Source organism: Anthonomus grandis, chromosome 4 (genome assembly GCF_022605725.1).
Source record: "Anthonomus grandis grandis chromosome 4, icAntGran1.3, whole genome shotgun sequence".
NCBI classification, from domain to species: domain Eukaryota; kingdom Metazoa; phylum Arthropoda; class Insecta; order Coleoptera; family Curculionidae; genus Anthonomus; species Anthonomus grandis.
This window is the reverse complement of record NC_065549.1, coordinates 20,020,960-20,040,584: the sequence shown is the minus strand read 5'-3', so window position 1 is coordinate 20,040,584 and position 19,625 is coordinate 20,020,960. Positions and strand designations below refer to the sequence as shown.

Here is a 19,625-nt window from a genome sequence, read left to right as displayed (position 1 = left end):
ATAAATATGTAAACAAGCGCGAAACATGCAAATGAAAGAACATGTGACAGCGGGAGTCACGGAGGGATAGAAAGAGACAGGCGATGAGACGCGTGCACGAGTAGGGGGAAACGAGCTGGTTCCCGTAGATCGACTCCAGCGCCTAAAATTGGACAAACATAGGAGATATATCTCATCCTTGCAGTCTTCTTGGTTGTACATCTATAGATTGTTGATCTTTGTTTAATGATAATTAAACAACTTACCTATATCCCACTCATTATCGTCGTACTCAAAATTAGTAGCCGATGCCGTCGCGGCAGAATTCGCCTGTTGCTGCTGACCACCAGAGGGTCCGCTGTTCTGTTGCTGTCCAACTGTCACAGCTTGTTGCTGCCCCGTCACGCCCAAATTGGGCCCTCTTGAACTCGTGGATATGGAGGAGGCGCCAGTAGCGCCCTTGCCGCAGTTGTCCGCCACCCTTGGTCGGTGGCCCTGCTGGCCGTCCGGTTGTTGATGGTGGCCCCCGGACCTCATTGGGGCCGCCATGCCGCGCAAGGACAGGCCGCAGCCGCCTCTCGCCGAGTGGTGCTGCACGCCGCCGTCTTTGCCGCTGTTCTTCTACTGGTCACCGCCACGACTCCGCAGCTGCTACAACTAGTCAGCAATAGCTCCGGAGCGCCGGCGATGAGCTGGTCACAGGTAGGCACCGTACAAGGCATCTTATCCCTGTAACAACAAATAATAAATTCTTTAATGTCATTTGCATTAAAGTACATTTAAATAAATAAGAATTTCAATTAGTGCATGTTGTACAATTGAGCAAGCGTGTAAGAGAAAAGTATATAACATTGCAAATTGGGAAACTACTTAATGGGCAATATGATTAGTATTAAAATTGAGGTTCTTAACAAACATCCCGAACTTTACAGATTCAAGAATTTAACACCAGGCCTAAAAGTGCAATAGATAATTGAAAGAGGCTTTAACTGCCTCAATCCCATTCCCCCTTCCTTCCAGTTAATAAAACAGAGGCTGGTAAGAAATTCCCTATATTTTGATCTGCCAAAGAAAGATACACAAATTTCGAATTTTTTAGGAAATAATCAATATTTAATGATTTTGGTATAAAAATAGCCAAAATTCCAAGATTTTCAGTTCAGTGTAATGGTAGCCTAGAACTTCTCTAAATTATAGCTTATTCATTTATTCAAATCGAAATTATTACTCTTGATCTAAAAATAGTATAAATTTATTTTTCTTCAAGTCTTTCGAGGCAGTAACGCCCGACCAAATTTTTTGAGTATTTCGTAGTCAATATTCCCAGCCTGTAGGGTATATACAGGGTAGGAACTAACTGGAATAAATTCGCTAACCCTCTTAAAAAAAAATTCAGAAAAACGCAAAAATGCATCTAAAAATGCATCAAAAAATGCATCTGCAAAAAGTGTAAGACTTTAGTCTTTAAAAATGTATTAAAATACATATTTTTTAAACCCTTCCGAAACGGTGAAACTTAACCGTACCTAATTTTTTTAAATGAGATGCTGTCACTTGTAGCATCTTGTTTTGCTCTTTTAAAAAAGAACTTGACGGTGTACTTCTTAAATTGAGAAAAACTGTTTAGAAATATGACAACCAATTCCGACCTCATGGACGTATAAGAAGCATCCCTAGACAAAAAGAAACATTGGTAAACGAGGATCCAAAACTGAATATTCTGAGTGATGTAGAATCACCTAGCACTCCGGCAAGTAGCTCGGGATTACGATTACTGAATTACGTATGTCACAAAACAATTTTAAACATATTAAAGTCAGCAGGAAAAAGAGTCCTTAAAAAGAAACCAGTCCAGTCCAGTGCTAGAGGACGATCCTGATTGTAGATTAGAATTTTGCAAAACCATGATTTATTTGGTTGATAATAGTGAACATACTTTTACGTACAAAGAATATTTTTTGCTCCAACTACTTTCACTATAATGGGTCAGGTTTTAGTTGTCTTAATTTAACATAATTTCAAATGAAATTTAACATTTATTTTTTTTATTAATCCAATATCAGACATGGTATGGTGCACAGTTTAGCTGAAAGAATTAAAATAGTTTTCATTTATGGGTCTGAAAATCGTTGCGCCTTTAGCACTGCGTGGAAAATTTAAAAGGTTACATAACTAAATACTAAAGTATACAAAAATATAATAAAAATTATTATAATTCTTGATTATTGTGCCATTATTGTTTAGCGTGCTAGTTTGCAACTTTTAAGTTGAAATCCTAATAGTGGAGTATGACGCTTTGTTTAAATTTTTACACCGACTATCCTGATATCTACGACTGCCGAGACGTGCATAATGTCTCACACAATCATATACGTCTGGTGAAGTGGCACAGGTAGAAGTATTAAGATATTTTCCTATAAAGCTGATTGTGTTATAGCCTACTCTGTCTTTACGCGAAGGCTCAGCGTTCACAAGTTATCATGAATCTGTTCGTAAGATACTTAAAATAAATCATTTCATCCAATTAAAATGTCAATACTTTAGTAATTGTGTGAGCCTGAGAAAAGACCTGGCTCGAAGAAGTAAATTTTACGAGAAAATGACGGAAAAGTTGAGAATTACTCTTTAGTTGCTTAAAAATATTTCTTTTACCGACGAATGTACGTTGTTTTAATAAGCACAGGACGTAAGAGTATTCGTGTGACCAAAACCCGCATGTTTTGCAAGGGCACGTACAATACCCAGAAAAAATAAAATGTCTGAGAGGCATATTGAGACTTTATTTATTAATGGTAACTTTAATGGCGAAACATACTTGGAAATGTTTGACACCATTCATCCTCATCAGTTAGATACTAAGGGAAATAGGAACCTAAACGAAGATCTAATACATTTTCAACAAGATGGAGTGCCACCGCACTATGTCCTTCCTGTGACACAATATTTAAATGATACATTTCGAAATCAGTGGATTAGAAGAAAGGATACCAATAGAATGGTCGATAACACCTCTTGACTTTTCACTCTGGGGTCACTTGAAAGATATTGTGTTTAAAACACAACCGGATTCCCTTGATGATCTTTGGCAACTAATTATAACAGAATGTGCATCTGTTCGAAGAGAACGGTATTTCAAAATGTAAGAAATGCGTTTCAAAATGTATTTCTTTTTGTCCCAAAATAGAATTCAATTTGAGCTTTTTTCACCCTACTTATAAAACATTTGTACCAAATTTGGTTTTTTAACTTCTTTAATATGGGAGATATTATATGAGAGATACTCTTTAATATGAGAGATACTCGCTGCCACATGCGAACTATGCAAGTGAAATGGGTAAAATGGAAAACTTATAGCTAATAGATGGTGTCATAACCACTATGTTAAATACACATTATTGTCAAATCTGTCATAATTCGGAGGAGAAACTCGATTTGATTTGAGAAGTCAATTTGTCCACTCTTCTCGCGGAGCCGCAGGTATAGGCTAGTTATAAATAAAATTTCGAGTCTTCCAAGACCAAATCACTACCGCTCACTCAATAACCTAAATTTTGAGTCTTTCGAGGTCCAATCATTACGGGCAGTGAAAATACTAAAATTTTAATATTTTTTTAAATCAAATATGTATCTTTCAACAAAATTTAAAACAATCATTTTATACGTTCTGATAGAATTGTTGTATCTCAGAAACAGTACGAGAGTATTCATTACTGTTCGTTTCGGAATAAGTACCTGCGGCACAATCCAAGTGATTCTTTGAAGCCTGGATTAACGTCATTAGACTGACCAACTTTGAAGTTAAAAAAAAAAATAATAAAACGAGTGATAATTGTACAAAAAATTCCAAGAGAAAAGGTTGGGATCGGCTCTACAGACTTACTAGTTTCCTTGTCCCTCCACAAAAATCATGTTTTTTTGAAATTCCAACTAAGGATTTAAGCAATTGTCGAGCATGGTTCAAAGAACCAACACAATGACGCATAATCCAGTGCTTAGTATCTCTTGTTTTGGCCATTTTCTGTCGTGCATACGGAATTAATTAAATGGACACCGCAGTTAATTCGGATTCGGGTCGGGACGATTCGTCCGTGTTTAGGTAACTTAATTACAAACAACATGGCGGTGTAGGCCGTACGGTCCTGTTTATATAATTTTCAGGAAGTTCGATACTCCGGCCCGCCTGGTGCATAATTTATTTTTGGGCTGTAAAATATGCGACAGCTGAAGCCATCCACGTTTTCAATTTTGTTTACGTTGTACGGATGAAAATGCTGGTTTGAATGCGTTTAGTTGATTGCCGTACCGTTCTTCCTACTTTGCTACGCCAATACACATCACAAACGTTATTTTCACCATATTTGCATATTTTTAAAATATTTTCTACTGATTGCACAAAGAAGGAATTTCCAAAAAAGTTAAATAAATATTGAGTTCTTATTACATTTGCTTCAAAGATTTATTTATTAAACTGGTTATTTTTATTTATCCTGAAATTTATCTCTCCGCGATGCATATCTATTTATTTTTTCAACCGCAACTAATAACGCGCCGTAAACCATAAAACTGACTTAGGCAATCTTCTGAGAAACCAATAAAAATATTTTAATTTCTAGGCGGTTTGCCGTAAAATAACCGCGAAAGCAAAATAAACAGATTCATGGATTCTTGAAAAGTATGAAATCGTCTGGGGCGTTAAGGATTTCAACCAATTTATATTTTATCGCTTGCGAGAATACTGATGTAATTGGATGGGTTACGACTGTTCTTTACGAGGCACTTTTTTACTAACGAAAAGACATGTTATATCAACTGAAAAAAAAACTCTAAGATGTAAGATGTAAAAATTGGTTTACTGACTTATGCAAAATGATTTTGGATGAGTTGGACAGATCATAATATCTCTCTTGAAAAAACTTTTGCGTGAGCTACTTATTTATTGTTTAAATGATGAGCTGTTACCTTTCTCACACTTATATTTGAAGAAAACGATCAACCTAACTTGCAAAATGTTGAGCAAAAGCAGTCTTCAGTGCGTAAACTTTCATTTGCGTAATTTTAATTAATAATTTTTGAAAATGACGTCCGGTCAATTGGCAAGTGCTAAAAATAACTTGAATTTAGCATTAATAACTATTAATTAACAGAAGCAAACGCTTGATATTATATGATATTTTTAACAACTTTCAGGGTCATTTTTTATATTTTCCCACCTCCCCTTAACGTGTGTGGGCCAACCTGAACTCATAAAAAAATGTTAAATGTATAAAAGTTGTAGGGTTTGATGTAGTTTTTGCCTAATATAGTGTTACGTATACGGAGAGTTATAAAAATAATAAAAAAAAGAAACATTTCTTAAATGGGACACCATGTATTTCATTTTTTTAAACGATAGGTCTTTTTATTCTTATTTTAAAAATATATGTATTATTAACGTTATATATAAAGTTATATATTATAGTTCAGCCGTTTTTGAAATATTTTGGTTTAAAGATTATAATTTGGTTGCAAGACTGGCACCCATTGTTTGTGTTTTAGAAACGTTAGAATTTACATTAGAAACTGGTTCGAAAATAGTTTTTAAAAATCATCATTTTCAAAAGCTATAAATTTTTATATAAAAAAAATTAAAAATACATGTAAATTAATGTAATAATTAGAACACAATTAATTTTCTTTAGAACATATAATACGATAAAAATTTAAAAAAATTTTAATAGCGAAATAAGCCCACTATTTTGATCAATAAAACTCTGAAAGTCCTTTTCTAACTTTCCCATGCTATATCAGCTTATCTCTGACATTCAGTGGAATTTTCTTCATAAATTTGATGATGGAGCAGTTTTCAGTTTCTATGATGACTTAAATAAAGTCTTTGACAGAGCAGTTCCTCGTTATAGACATCGAAAGAATAAGTATCACTATCCCAGCTGGTATACTGCCCAAATTGTGGTAGCTCTTAAGGAGAAATATAGGCTGCATGGTAGGTCGAAAAGAACTAAATGATTATCTGGCTATAATGCTTATAAGGCCTTGAGAGCATCCATAAAGTCCTATATTGATGTAGCGTATAGGGTTTATGTGGCAAATACTGAAAATTCAAGAAACACATCTAGAATCAACAATTATCTGTCTACTCCCCTGTAAATTGTAAATGCTTTTGCAAATTTCTTCGGTAGCGTCTTTCACAGCTCTACTCCATCTGGTGATTTTAGCCATGTACAAAATATTCATCTGCTTCTCAAAATATTCATATCTATGAATTAAATCATGCGTGAATGTTTTTTTAGCATCCTTAAAAAAACTAAAAAATTAAGAGACTGCCGGGTTTGACAGCGTTCCCTCTTTTCTCATACGTGATTGTGCTTCTACTTTCCTTTACTTTTCCCACTTCACTTTTCCCAACGTCTGGAAACAAGCAAAAGTATGCCCTGTCTTTAAGTCAGATAACAGAAATATGGTGGAGAACTATTGCCCAATATCTATTTTGTCCAACTTTTTTAAAGTCTTTGAGATCTGAATTTTTAGCCACCTGTTTCATAAAATTAAACATGTTATTTTGCCCAATCAGCATGGTTTTTTTTAGTGTAGATCAACAGTCACTAATTTAACACCATATGAGGCTATAAACTGCAAATACCAAATTGATGTAATCTACACAGATTTTGCTAAGGCCCTCGATAGATTGGACCATGGAATTCTTTCGAAAAAGCTTTATAAAATGGGTTTTCATGAACATCTAATAAAGTTTAATACGAGGGAGTTTAACATTTGTGAACTTCAATGGGTTTAGATCATCTGAGAACATTGCCTAAGTGGTGCCCCCCAGGGGAGCAATTTTGCTCCATGTTTGTTTTTGATTTTTATCAATGACATTTCCACGGCATTTCTTCGGCATTCCACGGCAGTTGACTATTTGCGGATGACATGAAGATTTTTCGTCTTGTTAAGAGTCGTCATGCTGCATGCAGCTTCAGGCTGATCTTGATAGAATTTATGAATGGTGTGAAATTAACAGACCCCACTTAATCTTCAGAAATGGAAGAAGTTGTCAATTTCCTTGCTCAAAGATGAGATTGACTTCGGTTATGTAATAAATGATACCACACTCCCAAATTGTGACTCTGTTCGTGACCTGGGAGTCTGTATTGATAAAAAGCTTACGTTCAATACTCATATAGATACCAACATAAGCTCTTCTTTAATGACCCTAGGCTTCATTATAAGATCAACAGAACTATTTTCTAATACTTCAAGCAGGATTTTCTTGTTTAACTCTACCCTTTTAACCCTAGTAAAATCACGCCTACTGTATGTATACCTCTCTAGGATGGTTTTCTAATTATGCAGTGCATATTCACAGACTGGAATCAGTTCAACGAAAATTTTACAAATATTTTAGTCTTAAGTTGGACGGTGTATGCCCTGAGAGGTGTTTTAGTTAGCAGTTATTGCTTTCAAGGTTTGATGCACTGTCTCTTGAGCAATCTGCTGTTTGTGGGAGTTTGATGTTTTTATTTAAAATATGTAACAATCAAATTCATGCTTCAGATGTCCTATCAGCTTTGAATTTTGGCTATTTCCTACATACATACAGGAAGACACAGTGTATTTTATCTTGACACTTATGGACCAATTTGGCCAAGAAAGAGCCCATATACATATAGAGCATGTAATTGGTTCAATGATGTTCAGCTAAGGATTGATGTTGATTTGTTTGGCATGACTTTGAGTCATTTCAAATCTGTTATTTCAGATAGAATTAGATTGTTAGTTGTTTAAGTATTTAATGTAACACTTACTATTAGTTTTATATTGTATCAGTTAATGAGTTTGATATTATTATTTGTTGCATTACTGAATTATCTGTCGATATTTTAATAATTTTATTATTAGGATTTGTTTCCTGCTGGACAAAACTTAAAACTAGTTTAAATCTTCTTGCTTAAGCTGGATTATAAATTATAGAATTTAAAATTCTAGCCTTGAGTTTTTCGATGTTTGCAGTTCTTTGTAAACACATTTTGTCCTAAGAGTTCCCACAGAAATGAATCCAAAGGTGTAAGTTCTGGACTAATTTGTGACCAGTTCATGATTCCTCGCCTACCTATCTATATTTCATACTTGTTATTTAAAACATTTACAACAGGCACCACATTATATGGTGGAGCTATCTTGGTGCATATTGAAAGCTCCTCTAAGAAAGCCTCTATTACCGCATTTAAATATTCCATATACCTCTTACTAAGATCTCTCGAAAAAAAATCCAATAACTTTATTATGTAGGATACTGCACCACACACGTGGAGAATCTCCTACCCAGAAATTTTATGTTGCAGAATTCGCGAAGGTTCTTTGAGATCCAAAAATGTGTATTTTTTCTAATAAATACAGTAGTTGTAAAAGTGCACTCATCGCTCCACAACATTTTAATAAATAAAAAATTATCCTGTGCGTAGTATCTTAGCATAAAATACGATTGGAGCATATTTTATCAGCGTTTTCCAATATTCTAATCCAATCCAGCAAGCAAAATTCAAAACAGTCTTTTGAATTTTGCTGGCTGACTTATTAAAATATTTCCAAGTCTTTTCCTGTTACTTTTAGAAATTCCTACTAAGATTTTCTAAAAAGTGACAGATTGGCAAATATTCATTGTTTGCATTACGGTACAATACAACTTTAAAAAAATATTTTTTTCTACGTTGATAAAAGTTTTTCGATCTGAAACAGCTCTGTTTGGATATAATCGTCCACATTCCCTACGAGCTGCAGAAGCATGGTTACGATATTGAAAATATAAACGTAATATTTTGTATTTTTCTTCATTAAAAGAATAATTACAAAAACTAATTTCATATTATTGGACTTTCTGTCAATGTAATTTGGTATATTTTGAAGTTTCTAAGCAACAGAACAGAAAACCGGATCATGAACTTTAAACTAAAATATTACAAAAAGGCTGAACCAAATATTAATAATGCATATATTTTTAAAATAAGATTAAAAGGACCTACCATTTAAACAAAAAATACATGGTGTCCCATTTAAAAAATGTGTCTTTTGTTTTTTTAATTCAAGAATTCTATTTGCCATGCGTGACTATTGCTATTTCCGAATTAGGAGATACGAGGGCGGTTAATATAGTTCTATATAGTTCTATATAGCTCTATATAGTTTTGGAAGTAGGAATAGTCACACATTGAAAATTTTGTATATAGGACACCCTATATACAAAACACTATATTTCGCAAAAATGACATGTCAAACCCTACAACTTTTACATTTACTATTTTTTTACATAGGGCTGGTACAAAAAAATTAAGGACATTGGTAAAATATAAGAAATGACACTATACTTAAATTATCTTTTTTAAAGACTCCTTCCCTAGTTTCAAGTTATTTAATTAAACATCAGGCCCCCTAAAAAACTGAAATTAGCGTGTCTGCGCATATTTTCTATGAAGGCTAAAGAATTCATAGTGACATCACGTTTTGCAATATATATACATTTTGTTTATAAAGTTAATGTAGTTATATATCATACAACCTGAAGACCGACGGCTGATTTGAAACGCCGTCAAATCAGTGACTTATCTATGCAGATCCACCCATATAGATGACGTATGAACCTATATGCAAACCGTCGTAAATTGCATATAAACCAGGACCAGACTTTACATAACCAGGCTCGATTCATCCAACTAACCTAGGCGGTGTTCTCGACAATGTTTGCGCTTCGCACATGCACGGACCATTTCGGCGTATACGAGGCACGTTTGCGGAATTAATAATGGGAACGGGCAATTAATGCTGCAACGGGGGTTTATATTGAAAATTATCGGGCTGTGGGGAATCCGGTTAGGTCTGCTCCGGTGAGGCTGTAGGAGTTTGATTCATATCTTAATTATAGTTCTGTGACAGAAGGTTTATTAGTTGGGATTGGGGAATAGCGTGTTGCGAAGCGAGAACAAGTGTTGGTTTATCTATATATCCATCATAAATACATGCGGTATTAACAATTCGAAAGTATCTGCTGATTTCATAATTTAAATTTTTGCTTCACAGGATCTCTGATCGAAAAGATGAAGTTTCCTAAAAATTATGGAAAAAGATCCTCCTTACTTTATATGTCAATGATGATTTCTTTAAAGATTACAAATGTGACGCCACTTCAAAAGAAATAATTTAAGAAATTTCAAATAGAATTTTGTTTAAACTGTAAGAAAAACTCGATTCTAGTTTAGTCAGCAAAATTTTTATAAGCTTTAACTCCGCTGGCTAATAAATTTTTCATATTGAATTTAAATTCATTACACAGTAAACATGGGGAAGAAAATACGAGAAAGTCAGATGAGACGTCAAAACATACGCGATATTAATGGAATTTGAGGAAATCTGTGAGCAATGCAAAATTCTTTAGAATTGCTTAAAAGGATATTTAAACATTGATATCACGACAATAAAATGCTGATTATACAATCAAGTGTCTAAGATCAACTCATAATTTATTATATGGAATTGCTTATATTTATTATATGGAATTGCTTACAACAATTAGTAAGACCTTAATTCTTATTTTTTCTGTAGTCATCAAATGCCATAAAATTCAAATTAGGCCTTAGAACATTGCAAGGCTAGAATTAGTAAACACTAAACAACAACAACTTTGTTTGAGTTTAACATGTGTTATGGGGAGGTGTTATGTTTACAAACATATTCATCGATTCTGTTGTCAAGTTTATACGCTTTTTCAAAAGAGGAAATCAAACTTATTCCGACGTTAAATGCGTATATTATCTGGAGGTAAATAATCGCTTTAAAATGATTTAACTGTCCTAAAATTATGTACATGCCACCGTTCAAGATCACCTTAGAAATTTTGGCTTAATTAAAAAACGCACAGATAAACAGGTTTTTGTGAGATAAATCGAATTAAAGAATGGGTAGGTATTATTAAAAAATTGATTTTTGGTAAAGTACCCAGTATTTATTCGTGAATATTTATTTACGCAAAAATGCCGTACTTAATAGAAAGTTTAAAAATCGAAATCCTAATGATGATTGTGATTGGAAACCGGATGTGAAAGTTGTGGCGCTATTTCGAGAAACTCATCCTGATTTGCCCCAACTGAATCAAAGTACTGTGAGTATAATTAAAGAGCAATTCAGAACTCATGGACATAAAAGAAGTATCACTAGAAAAAAACAGCCATCGGTAAGCGAGGATACAAAACTGGATATTCTACTGAGTTATGAAGAATCAGCCATCTTAAAAATTCTCAGCCATTTCAAAAATTCTAACGTCAGCAGGAAAAAGTCTTGAATGAAATCAATCGAAGAGCTGCTAGTGGACATGATAAATTAGCTTGATAATGGTTAAATACTTTTAGACTGGGTGACACTGGTTGTAATTTTTAGAGCAAGCCAGTTTTACTATTAATGGAGAGGTAGGGTAGATGCTGCTGACCTTTTAAAGACAAAATTGCTGTTATTTTGTTTTTAATTTTAAAAATTATGCCAAAACAAATCCAAAGTGGGTGGTTGAGCAGCATACAAAATATTTAGCAAAAACTAATCTGTGGGCTGGAATCATCTGGAGATCAAATTACTTGCCCAATATTTTTTGATAATTAAACTGGGGACAGATGTTTTGAATTTTTACAAAATACATTGGTACCAGAATTAACACGAGTATTTTCGACTGAAAATGGATTTTGGCGAAAGAATCAACTTTCAGCAAGATGGTACACCTAATTCAGCTGTTAATGTAGTACGACAATTTCTTAATAATTTTTTTCCGTAATAGATGGATTAGACGGAGAGGGCCAATCGAATATCCAGCAAGGTGACTTGACCTTACTCCATTAGATTTTTACATTTAGGGTTTCCTTAAAGAGAAAATCTACGCTACAAGACCCACAAATATTGAAGAATTAAAACAGGATCAGACACAAAATTCAATTAATTACGACGAATGTTTTAAGAAGTTTACAAACAGAATTTTATCATCAACTTAATCAGTTTTAATCAACCTCCATTTTAAACTAGCATTGGTACAAAGTGGCACAAAAAAAAACATTTCAGTTAAAAAGATATGTGGGGTAAGTCCTGACCCAACGTAATCCCTTGTGGGATGACTCAGGTCATTTTTTAACAATTGATCACTTTCTCTAGATAAAAAAAATACACATTTAACGTCGGCATATTTTTTTTTTTAATTTTCATACCTCTAAAGTTTTTTTCAATTTAAAGTCAAGAGTTAATTTGTTTCAAAAGGGAAAGTACAATGCCAATTTCCTTTTTAAAAGAGCTTTCCAAAAAGTGGCACAAGTGGTAACCCATTAAAAAAAAATTAGGTAGGGTTAGGTTCCACCCTTTCGGAGGGATTGAAAAAAAAATTAATAAATTTTTAAAGGCCGCAAAAATTTTGCGTCTTTCTGGAATATTTTTTTCAAGAGCACTAATGAATTTAATCCAATTAGAGTCCCCTCTCCATCCTGTATAATCTTATATTTTTTTGATAATTTATCTTTTAATTTTGTTTCACACTTAATCCAGATAGAAAGCAAACAATAAAAAAAATGTACACTTTAAAAATGATGCTATTAAAAATATTCTCTTGACTGGCTCCTTGCCAGTTTTCATTAAAATGCCCGAAACACACAAAGCGTTTTTGCCTCACCGGAAATTCAGCTTAACTGAAAACTCGTCTCGGGTTGCTTTCAATTGACCTTCTTGATGGCTTTAATGAATAAAAAAACTCAGAGGAACGCTTAATTAAAATAATGTCTGGGTTCGATGTTGCCGGGCTGAATGAGGTGCTTATTAAAATAAGTGGACTAGAATTTTTATTTCTTCTTCACCATGTTTTAACCGTCATTAATGTTTGGTGAAACATGGTAATGACAAGGAAAATAAATTAATATTTATGGACAATTCATGTCATGCTAATAATATTATTAGCATTTTTTTTACTACGTGGGAAACGTTTGTGTATTCCGATACTCAATGTTCACGAGTGTGTTCCTTTAAATATTTGTTTATATTAAGAAAATGGATCATTTTAAGTCTCTTACAATTTTTTAAGTCAAATTATCAGGAAATATAAAAGTTTCAGTTGTCTGTAAGGGAAATAATATATTTAATGACTCCAAACCTTCTCCGGACAAAAGCGTAGAAATTTAAATAATGCTAAAACAGGAGAATAAAAAGGACACTAAATAAAAGGAAGGAAGATAGGGAGAGAAACTTTTCTCAAATACTAATCATCTGATATTTTAAAGTTTTCAGAAATTTTGTTTTTTGGAAATCAAAGTAAAAAATCTTAACTGCAGAATAATAATCTTTGAATACACTAGAATAAACATTGGCTGCTTTGGATGGATTGAGCGCAACATCTACAAAGGGGGCGGAGGGGATTTTGTTGATAAACATGCTTAGTATTTCATGTTGCCAGTGATTACTCAATATTAACAGAAGAAAATAAAGTAATATAATAAATTATTATAATTAGCAGAAACTGAATTGCATTCTTTATTATGAAGCAAAAGAAAGAGTGAAATTCGTTAAAAACCAAAACTGTTTTGCAGTATATTTACACTAATGACTAATAATAATTAATATTTTAAAATTGGATTCTTTAAATCGCCAAATTTCCACACAGAACGGCAACGATGTAAATTTCGCACAGAAATATTTTTGCGATAAAGGTATTTGGCAACTGCGCTCGTTGTTTATTTTTGGATGGTGCACCTTTCGTACAGAATTAGTATTAAAAGGATATATGTGGGTCACATATATTGGAAAAAAGGAAGTATCTATTGAGTATTCGATACCAAAATTAGGCTTTTTCCGTTCATTTCTTCTAGGAAAATATTAATAAAAATGTGTAATTAAGTATATTATTATAATCTAGCAATATGTTTGCTTATTCGAACCCGAAATGCCGCAAAAATAATGTGTGCAAAAAATGAAAGTAGTTTCCGGTCGATATCGAGTAACCAAAATCGAGAACGCAGCTTATGTCATTTGCCAGCCATTTTCGTGCCAATGTTATTTAATCAATATAATGCGCATATTTCCTAGAATTCGAAAGAAGTTTTAAATAATTTTTTCTCTAAATATTATCAATGGATAACTAAATCAGTTTATAGTAGTTATAAACATCGACAAACTAACGTTTTTTTGTGAAAATTAATTAAAGAGTTAACTTTGAATTAAACTTTTTTCTATAATATATAATAAATCTCTAGATTTGAGATGGTTGCAATCCTACAAAGGAAAGTTCTTTGGCTCAAAATTATTGAGTTGTTAGATATTATAAATGCCTATAACTGCCAAAGGATATGGATAAAACTTCTCCTTATATAGCCGTTAGGAGTTATAGCCCTTTCTAATTGTTATCATCTAACATTTCAATAATTTTTTACCAAAAAACTTTCGTTTGTAGAGGTTTGCAACCATCTCAAATGCGTTTAGATATTTATTAAATATTATAGAAAAAAGATTAAGTGAAATCCTTTGCAAGCCTTTTCGATTCTTTAACATTTGACTCTTTAATTTTCACCCGAAAACATATAAATTAAAGGTTGAGGTTTATAAATCGATTTAGTTATTGAGTGTTAATATCTGGACAAACAATTATCAAAATTCCTTGGAAATTTCAGGAAATACGGGCATTATATCGATTAAATAACAGCGGGCGCGGACTATTAATAGGGTGCTGGCAAACGACATTATGGCGCGTTCTAGATTTTGGTGGCTGGATATTTGCATTGTAAACATAGAGGTATTCTACGTTGCCAAGTTGCTCTTTTCTTTCATGAACCTTTTTTATTAAGAACCGTTTTTTATACTGAAAAATTTGTTGATTACTCTCAAAGTATATATTATTAGTTAGCAAGTAAACGAAACTTTTAAAGAGTCCATTTTTAACCTGTTACAAAATACAACACATTAAAATTCAGTGGATTAGGAAAAATATATATTATATGCAAAAAATTGGAAAGTCGATTTGACATCGTTGTCTGAGAGAACTCAAACAACCTCGCGTATTGCAGCTATACTTATTCTAGTCTTTAATGTTCTAAGATAATAATATTTAAATAATTTCTACTGAAGCTGATATAAGCAGTGAATAAAAAGATCAGGGACTAATGCGATGGGTAAACAATTCCATCTGAACTTTATTTAGCTGACAATCAAAAATGATGTAGTAAACAAGAATTTCCAAGAGATAAAATAATAATTAACGTTTTGTTTTTTAACTATTATTAACTTCATCACTCAGGGGTTACTTTCATATTGTTTCAAGAATTTGATCAGCAAACAAGTCTAATTTTAATATTCGACATAAAACTAGTTTGTTAACCTCGAGCCCCCATACTTTGACGTCAACACTCATTCTAGAGAAAATCAATTGTTTATTTTTAGTGCCAGTAATGTTTGAAACACTCCAACTGCCTGAACATTTATTGAATTAAAATGTCTTTGGATATTTTTAGATCGTCATTGGGAGAAAATAGAATAATTTATTAATTGACGTTATATTTATAGCTTTTTTCCGAAATGCTTTACGTGTAAGTAAGTAATGTAGGTAAGTATTTTTCTCGATTTCAATTTAACAGATAATTTGTTGTATTTCGCATTTCATACTCGATTTTCTAATAAAATATTAAATCTTGTATTATGACTTTCGAAATGTAATTCATGTAGGAATTAATAACATTGATAATTAGAAAATGTCCTAGATTAGCCAAAGTGAGCAGTTACTTTTCTAGAAATTTATTTTAGTATATGGTGTTAATAGGGATGACCACACAGAGATGAATAGTTTTAGCCATCTGAGAATAATCTTTGTTTTTTAGTTAGAAAACGCTTATCATTCAATTTTTGATAGTCATAGTAAAGATTTTTCATATATTCACAAGTATCTCTTCTTTTCTTATGTTAGATCATATTTAAAGTAGGTATACTAATATCACCTCGATTATAATCTAATTCAGAGTTTGGAATATGATGATAGGTATAAGCTGTTTAAGATTAAGATATTGTAATATGTTTCGTATTAGTTTAGAACCACTCTGTATAGAAAAACGATAATTAGACATACGTTGTAGTATAAATTCCCATCTCGCCATTTTTTACTGCACAAATTGATACCGGTGCTATTAGCGTCCGCAATATTATTACCATTATCGGGTTCGGGCCGTATAAGTACGCGGCTCGGATTCCTTTCATGTCGAGATTGCATTGCACCGCGCTTGCCAGCCATGTTGGAGTTGAACACGATTTTACAAACGACTGGTTCGATGTAAATGGAAAAACGTTGGTAGCCGGTACTGGTAAACATGTCTTCTGCGGACAATGGGATGAATTGCTGTTGGTGGGTTGACAAAGTACAACAATGGAAACATTAGGGAAGATGCTTGTTTCTATCAGCATTATCAAATCTATCACAAAATCAGTCAAATAATTTACAAAATCAAAAAATTATGTACATAACTCAAAAACTATTCCTAAAAAAATGGTTTATATTCTAAATTAGATTAAAGTCGGGACTTTGTTTGAGTTACTGAAACAGTCTATTTTAATTTACTAATCATCATTCCTTCACAAATTTCGCAGCAGTTTGAGATCATTATCGTGTTGGAAAATGTAAACTTTACATTATTTGTATATGTTACCATAATGGTTGCTATAAAAACAAACCATTATCATTGTTCGTGTTAATTTCATGATAAACGGTAAATTGAATGAATTTTTTATTTAGTATACCATATTTATAATGTCTCACTTATTATCCCATTTCTAATGAGTTGAAACAAATTCGCTAGATATGGAACAGAACCTTTTTTCAGCCTTAGTGGTCCAATTATCAAACCTTCGAGTCTCCCTATTGTGCTTAAAACCAAAATTTCAGTCGTAATGTTTAACCTTTTTGTTTAACCTTTGATAATAAGTTTGTCTTTGGCTATCTTAAGAGGGTAAATATTAGCTATACTGGATATCTTTAAATTAATTAACGAACACACTAAATAGGTACCAAAAGGTATTGAGCCTAAAAAAAGTAGGGTTAGGGAGACTTCAATTTATATTGCTAATTGATGATAAATAACTACTATGGACAATACCAAATGCCTTGGGAAACTTCGTCTAATATTTTCAAATCGGTATGAATGAAGCCAAACTTGTCCCTTCTCCACTACTTCTATAATGCTAGTTTGGGTCACAGACTCTCTTAGATCCATTGATAATGATTGCGTATATAATTTGTAAATCTGAATTCCAAATGAATAACTACAAGAAAACATTTAGTATTTGATCAGAACCAATAATTAACTTTGATAAAGCAACCTCTCGAATACCTCAGCTGTCTTCAAAAGAACAGTTATGAAAAAGAGAGTTAATTAAAAATGAATTTCAAAAATTAATTATTCTTGTGAATTTGTGAGCAGAAATTTTGTATTAGAAGTGGTATATTGTGGGTGTATTGGACAATTCCTAAAGAAACCTATTTGTTTCTAGCCAACGTTTCGAATTATATTTAATTCATCTTCAGGGCTTTAAAATATATAGAAAGAAATTAGTGTTTAACATTTTTTGTTTTTTTTTTCTATAAATATTTGTTAAAAAAATATAAGTTAACATACAATGACAAAAACAATTACCGAAGTCGTAGTTCTCTCTCGTCAAATTAAAAAAATACATATCACAGGGATAAAAACGTAAATGCATTAAAGGGCGGCTACGTAGAGGAGGGATTACAATTAAAATCTGATAGAATATAATAAAATATGTAAAATGGAAACAAACCGATAGACTATAGAAATTTACTATAGGTATATCTTTTTAATAAGGGAAACTGGGTAATTATTTTTAATTAAAAATTCCTGAATGAGATTAATTTTTTTATGAAAATGTTTGCTTGAGGGAGATATTGCGTCATTTTTTTAAGTTTCGAATGATGTTAATTTTTTGTTTTGATTTGATGATTCGAAAAATAGTTTATGAATCTTTCTGAAAATGTGGGTTTGTGATACTAATCTACGAGGAGCCTAAGTTGTTATTTATGACTAGTATCGAAAAATGAGAGAGTGATTTTTTTTCAAGTCCAAAAATTTGTTGACAAAAATTTCCGTTGAATTTGAAATAGTTACCCCAAATACCAAAATCAAACAAGCTTAAAAAGTCACTCAAGTGTGGTATTGGGTGATATCACTGACGATCGTTTGACAATAATATCTCTAGTTGGATCAAGAGATAGCACGTCCAAAGTTATTAATATATAATTTTCAGGGTGTGTTGGACTGGATGAAATTAGAAAATTCAAGAGTTGCGCACAAGATATTAGTCTCTTTGAAAAGCATAGTCCAAAATCTCAGAAATCCATTTGGAGATACAAATAGGAGAACCTATAAAACTATAGGTCTAAGAGGGTTTCCGTGTTTATGTATTTTAAAAATAGAAAGGAATAAAATCATCACCATCATTTTTTTCTATCTACTTTAGAGCCCTGAAGATGAATTAAATATAAATTCGAAACGTTGGCTAGAAACAATTCTTCAACTTCTAATTAAAAAATTAAATTGCAAATTCTATTTTTGCCCATTACTCGTCAGTCCTCCCTGCCACTGGGATCTCCCTAACGCTTCTCGTCCGATATATTATTTATCTCGCTTCCATTATCTAGCTTGATGGTCAGCTTGCGTGACAAACTTGTTAATGTATTATTTAAAGCCCGTATTGTAGATAAAGCTAAAACCCAGGCAAAGCAAGCATTAATTATAAGTACACATAAACGCCATTACGTGTTAGTTTTCAGATTTAATTTCACTTTCGGTGTCGGAATCGAGAGCTACTTGTTCATGGTAAATGGCCATATTAGTTTGTTGTTTGGATTTTAATGAACATTAAGGCTGTATGACATTTAAACTGTTTATGGACTTTTTATATTGTTTGTCGCTTGTTATGTTATGTTCGATGTAAGAATAAATGAAAATTGCTGTTAAACTATAAAAAAATGTGTGTATTATAAAGCAGTTAAAGAAGAAAATCAAATCACTAGGAATTTAAGCGAAATGCCGATAATTCCGCCTGCAAACAATAAAAAATCATATATATAGAGACAATCTATCTACAGGGGAAAATCATGAAAATCTCTTTATTAGCTACTTCTTTTATCAGAATGAGAAATTTGAATTTGAATAGCGTTTGTACAAGGCTTTGTAAATGTTAATGCTAAAAAAGCATTCGTTGTATGTGCCTGTCTATTACCCAAGCAAAAAAGCTGATTTTTTTTGGACCCAAACTTATCTTTCCATCGTTAAAGTTAAACATTGCGTCATCTCTTAAGGCCAGTGGAGTGTCGTACAAAATATTTACTTTTTACACCAATATAATCTAAAGAATTTATTCAGACTGTGATTCCTGAAGAAATTAATACTTCTTAAAGGGAAATATTACCCTCAAGGAATCGGAAAACTAATGAAGAGACCATTGCCTTTAGTGAAAATTAGAACCGATACCAACAACCTATAGAGTCACTAAGGATTACCAAAATAAATCATATCATATGTTCTTCAAACAATCAATATTTAAATATACCAAATCCGTGACATGTTTTTGAACATCAGACAGTAGACATT

At 32.5% G+C, this 19,625-nt stretch overlaps 1 protein-coding gene across 1 annotated transcript in view; it reads right to left on the bottom strand.

Moving 5' to 3' along the window:
- Nucleotides 1-19,625, bottom strand: part of LOC126734782 (zinc finger protein 608) — a 171,146-nt gene that overhangs the window by 64,376 nt on the left and 87,145 nt on the right. The window contains exon 4 of the mRNA XM_050438505.1: nucleotides 246-708. Within this exon, the coding sequence (XP_050294462.1) occupies nucleotides 246-528 (283 nt within the window). The 5' untranslated portion in view covers nucleotides 529-708. The remainder of the gene's footprint in view (nucleotides 1-245; nucleotides 709-19,625) is intronic.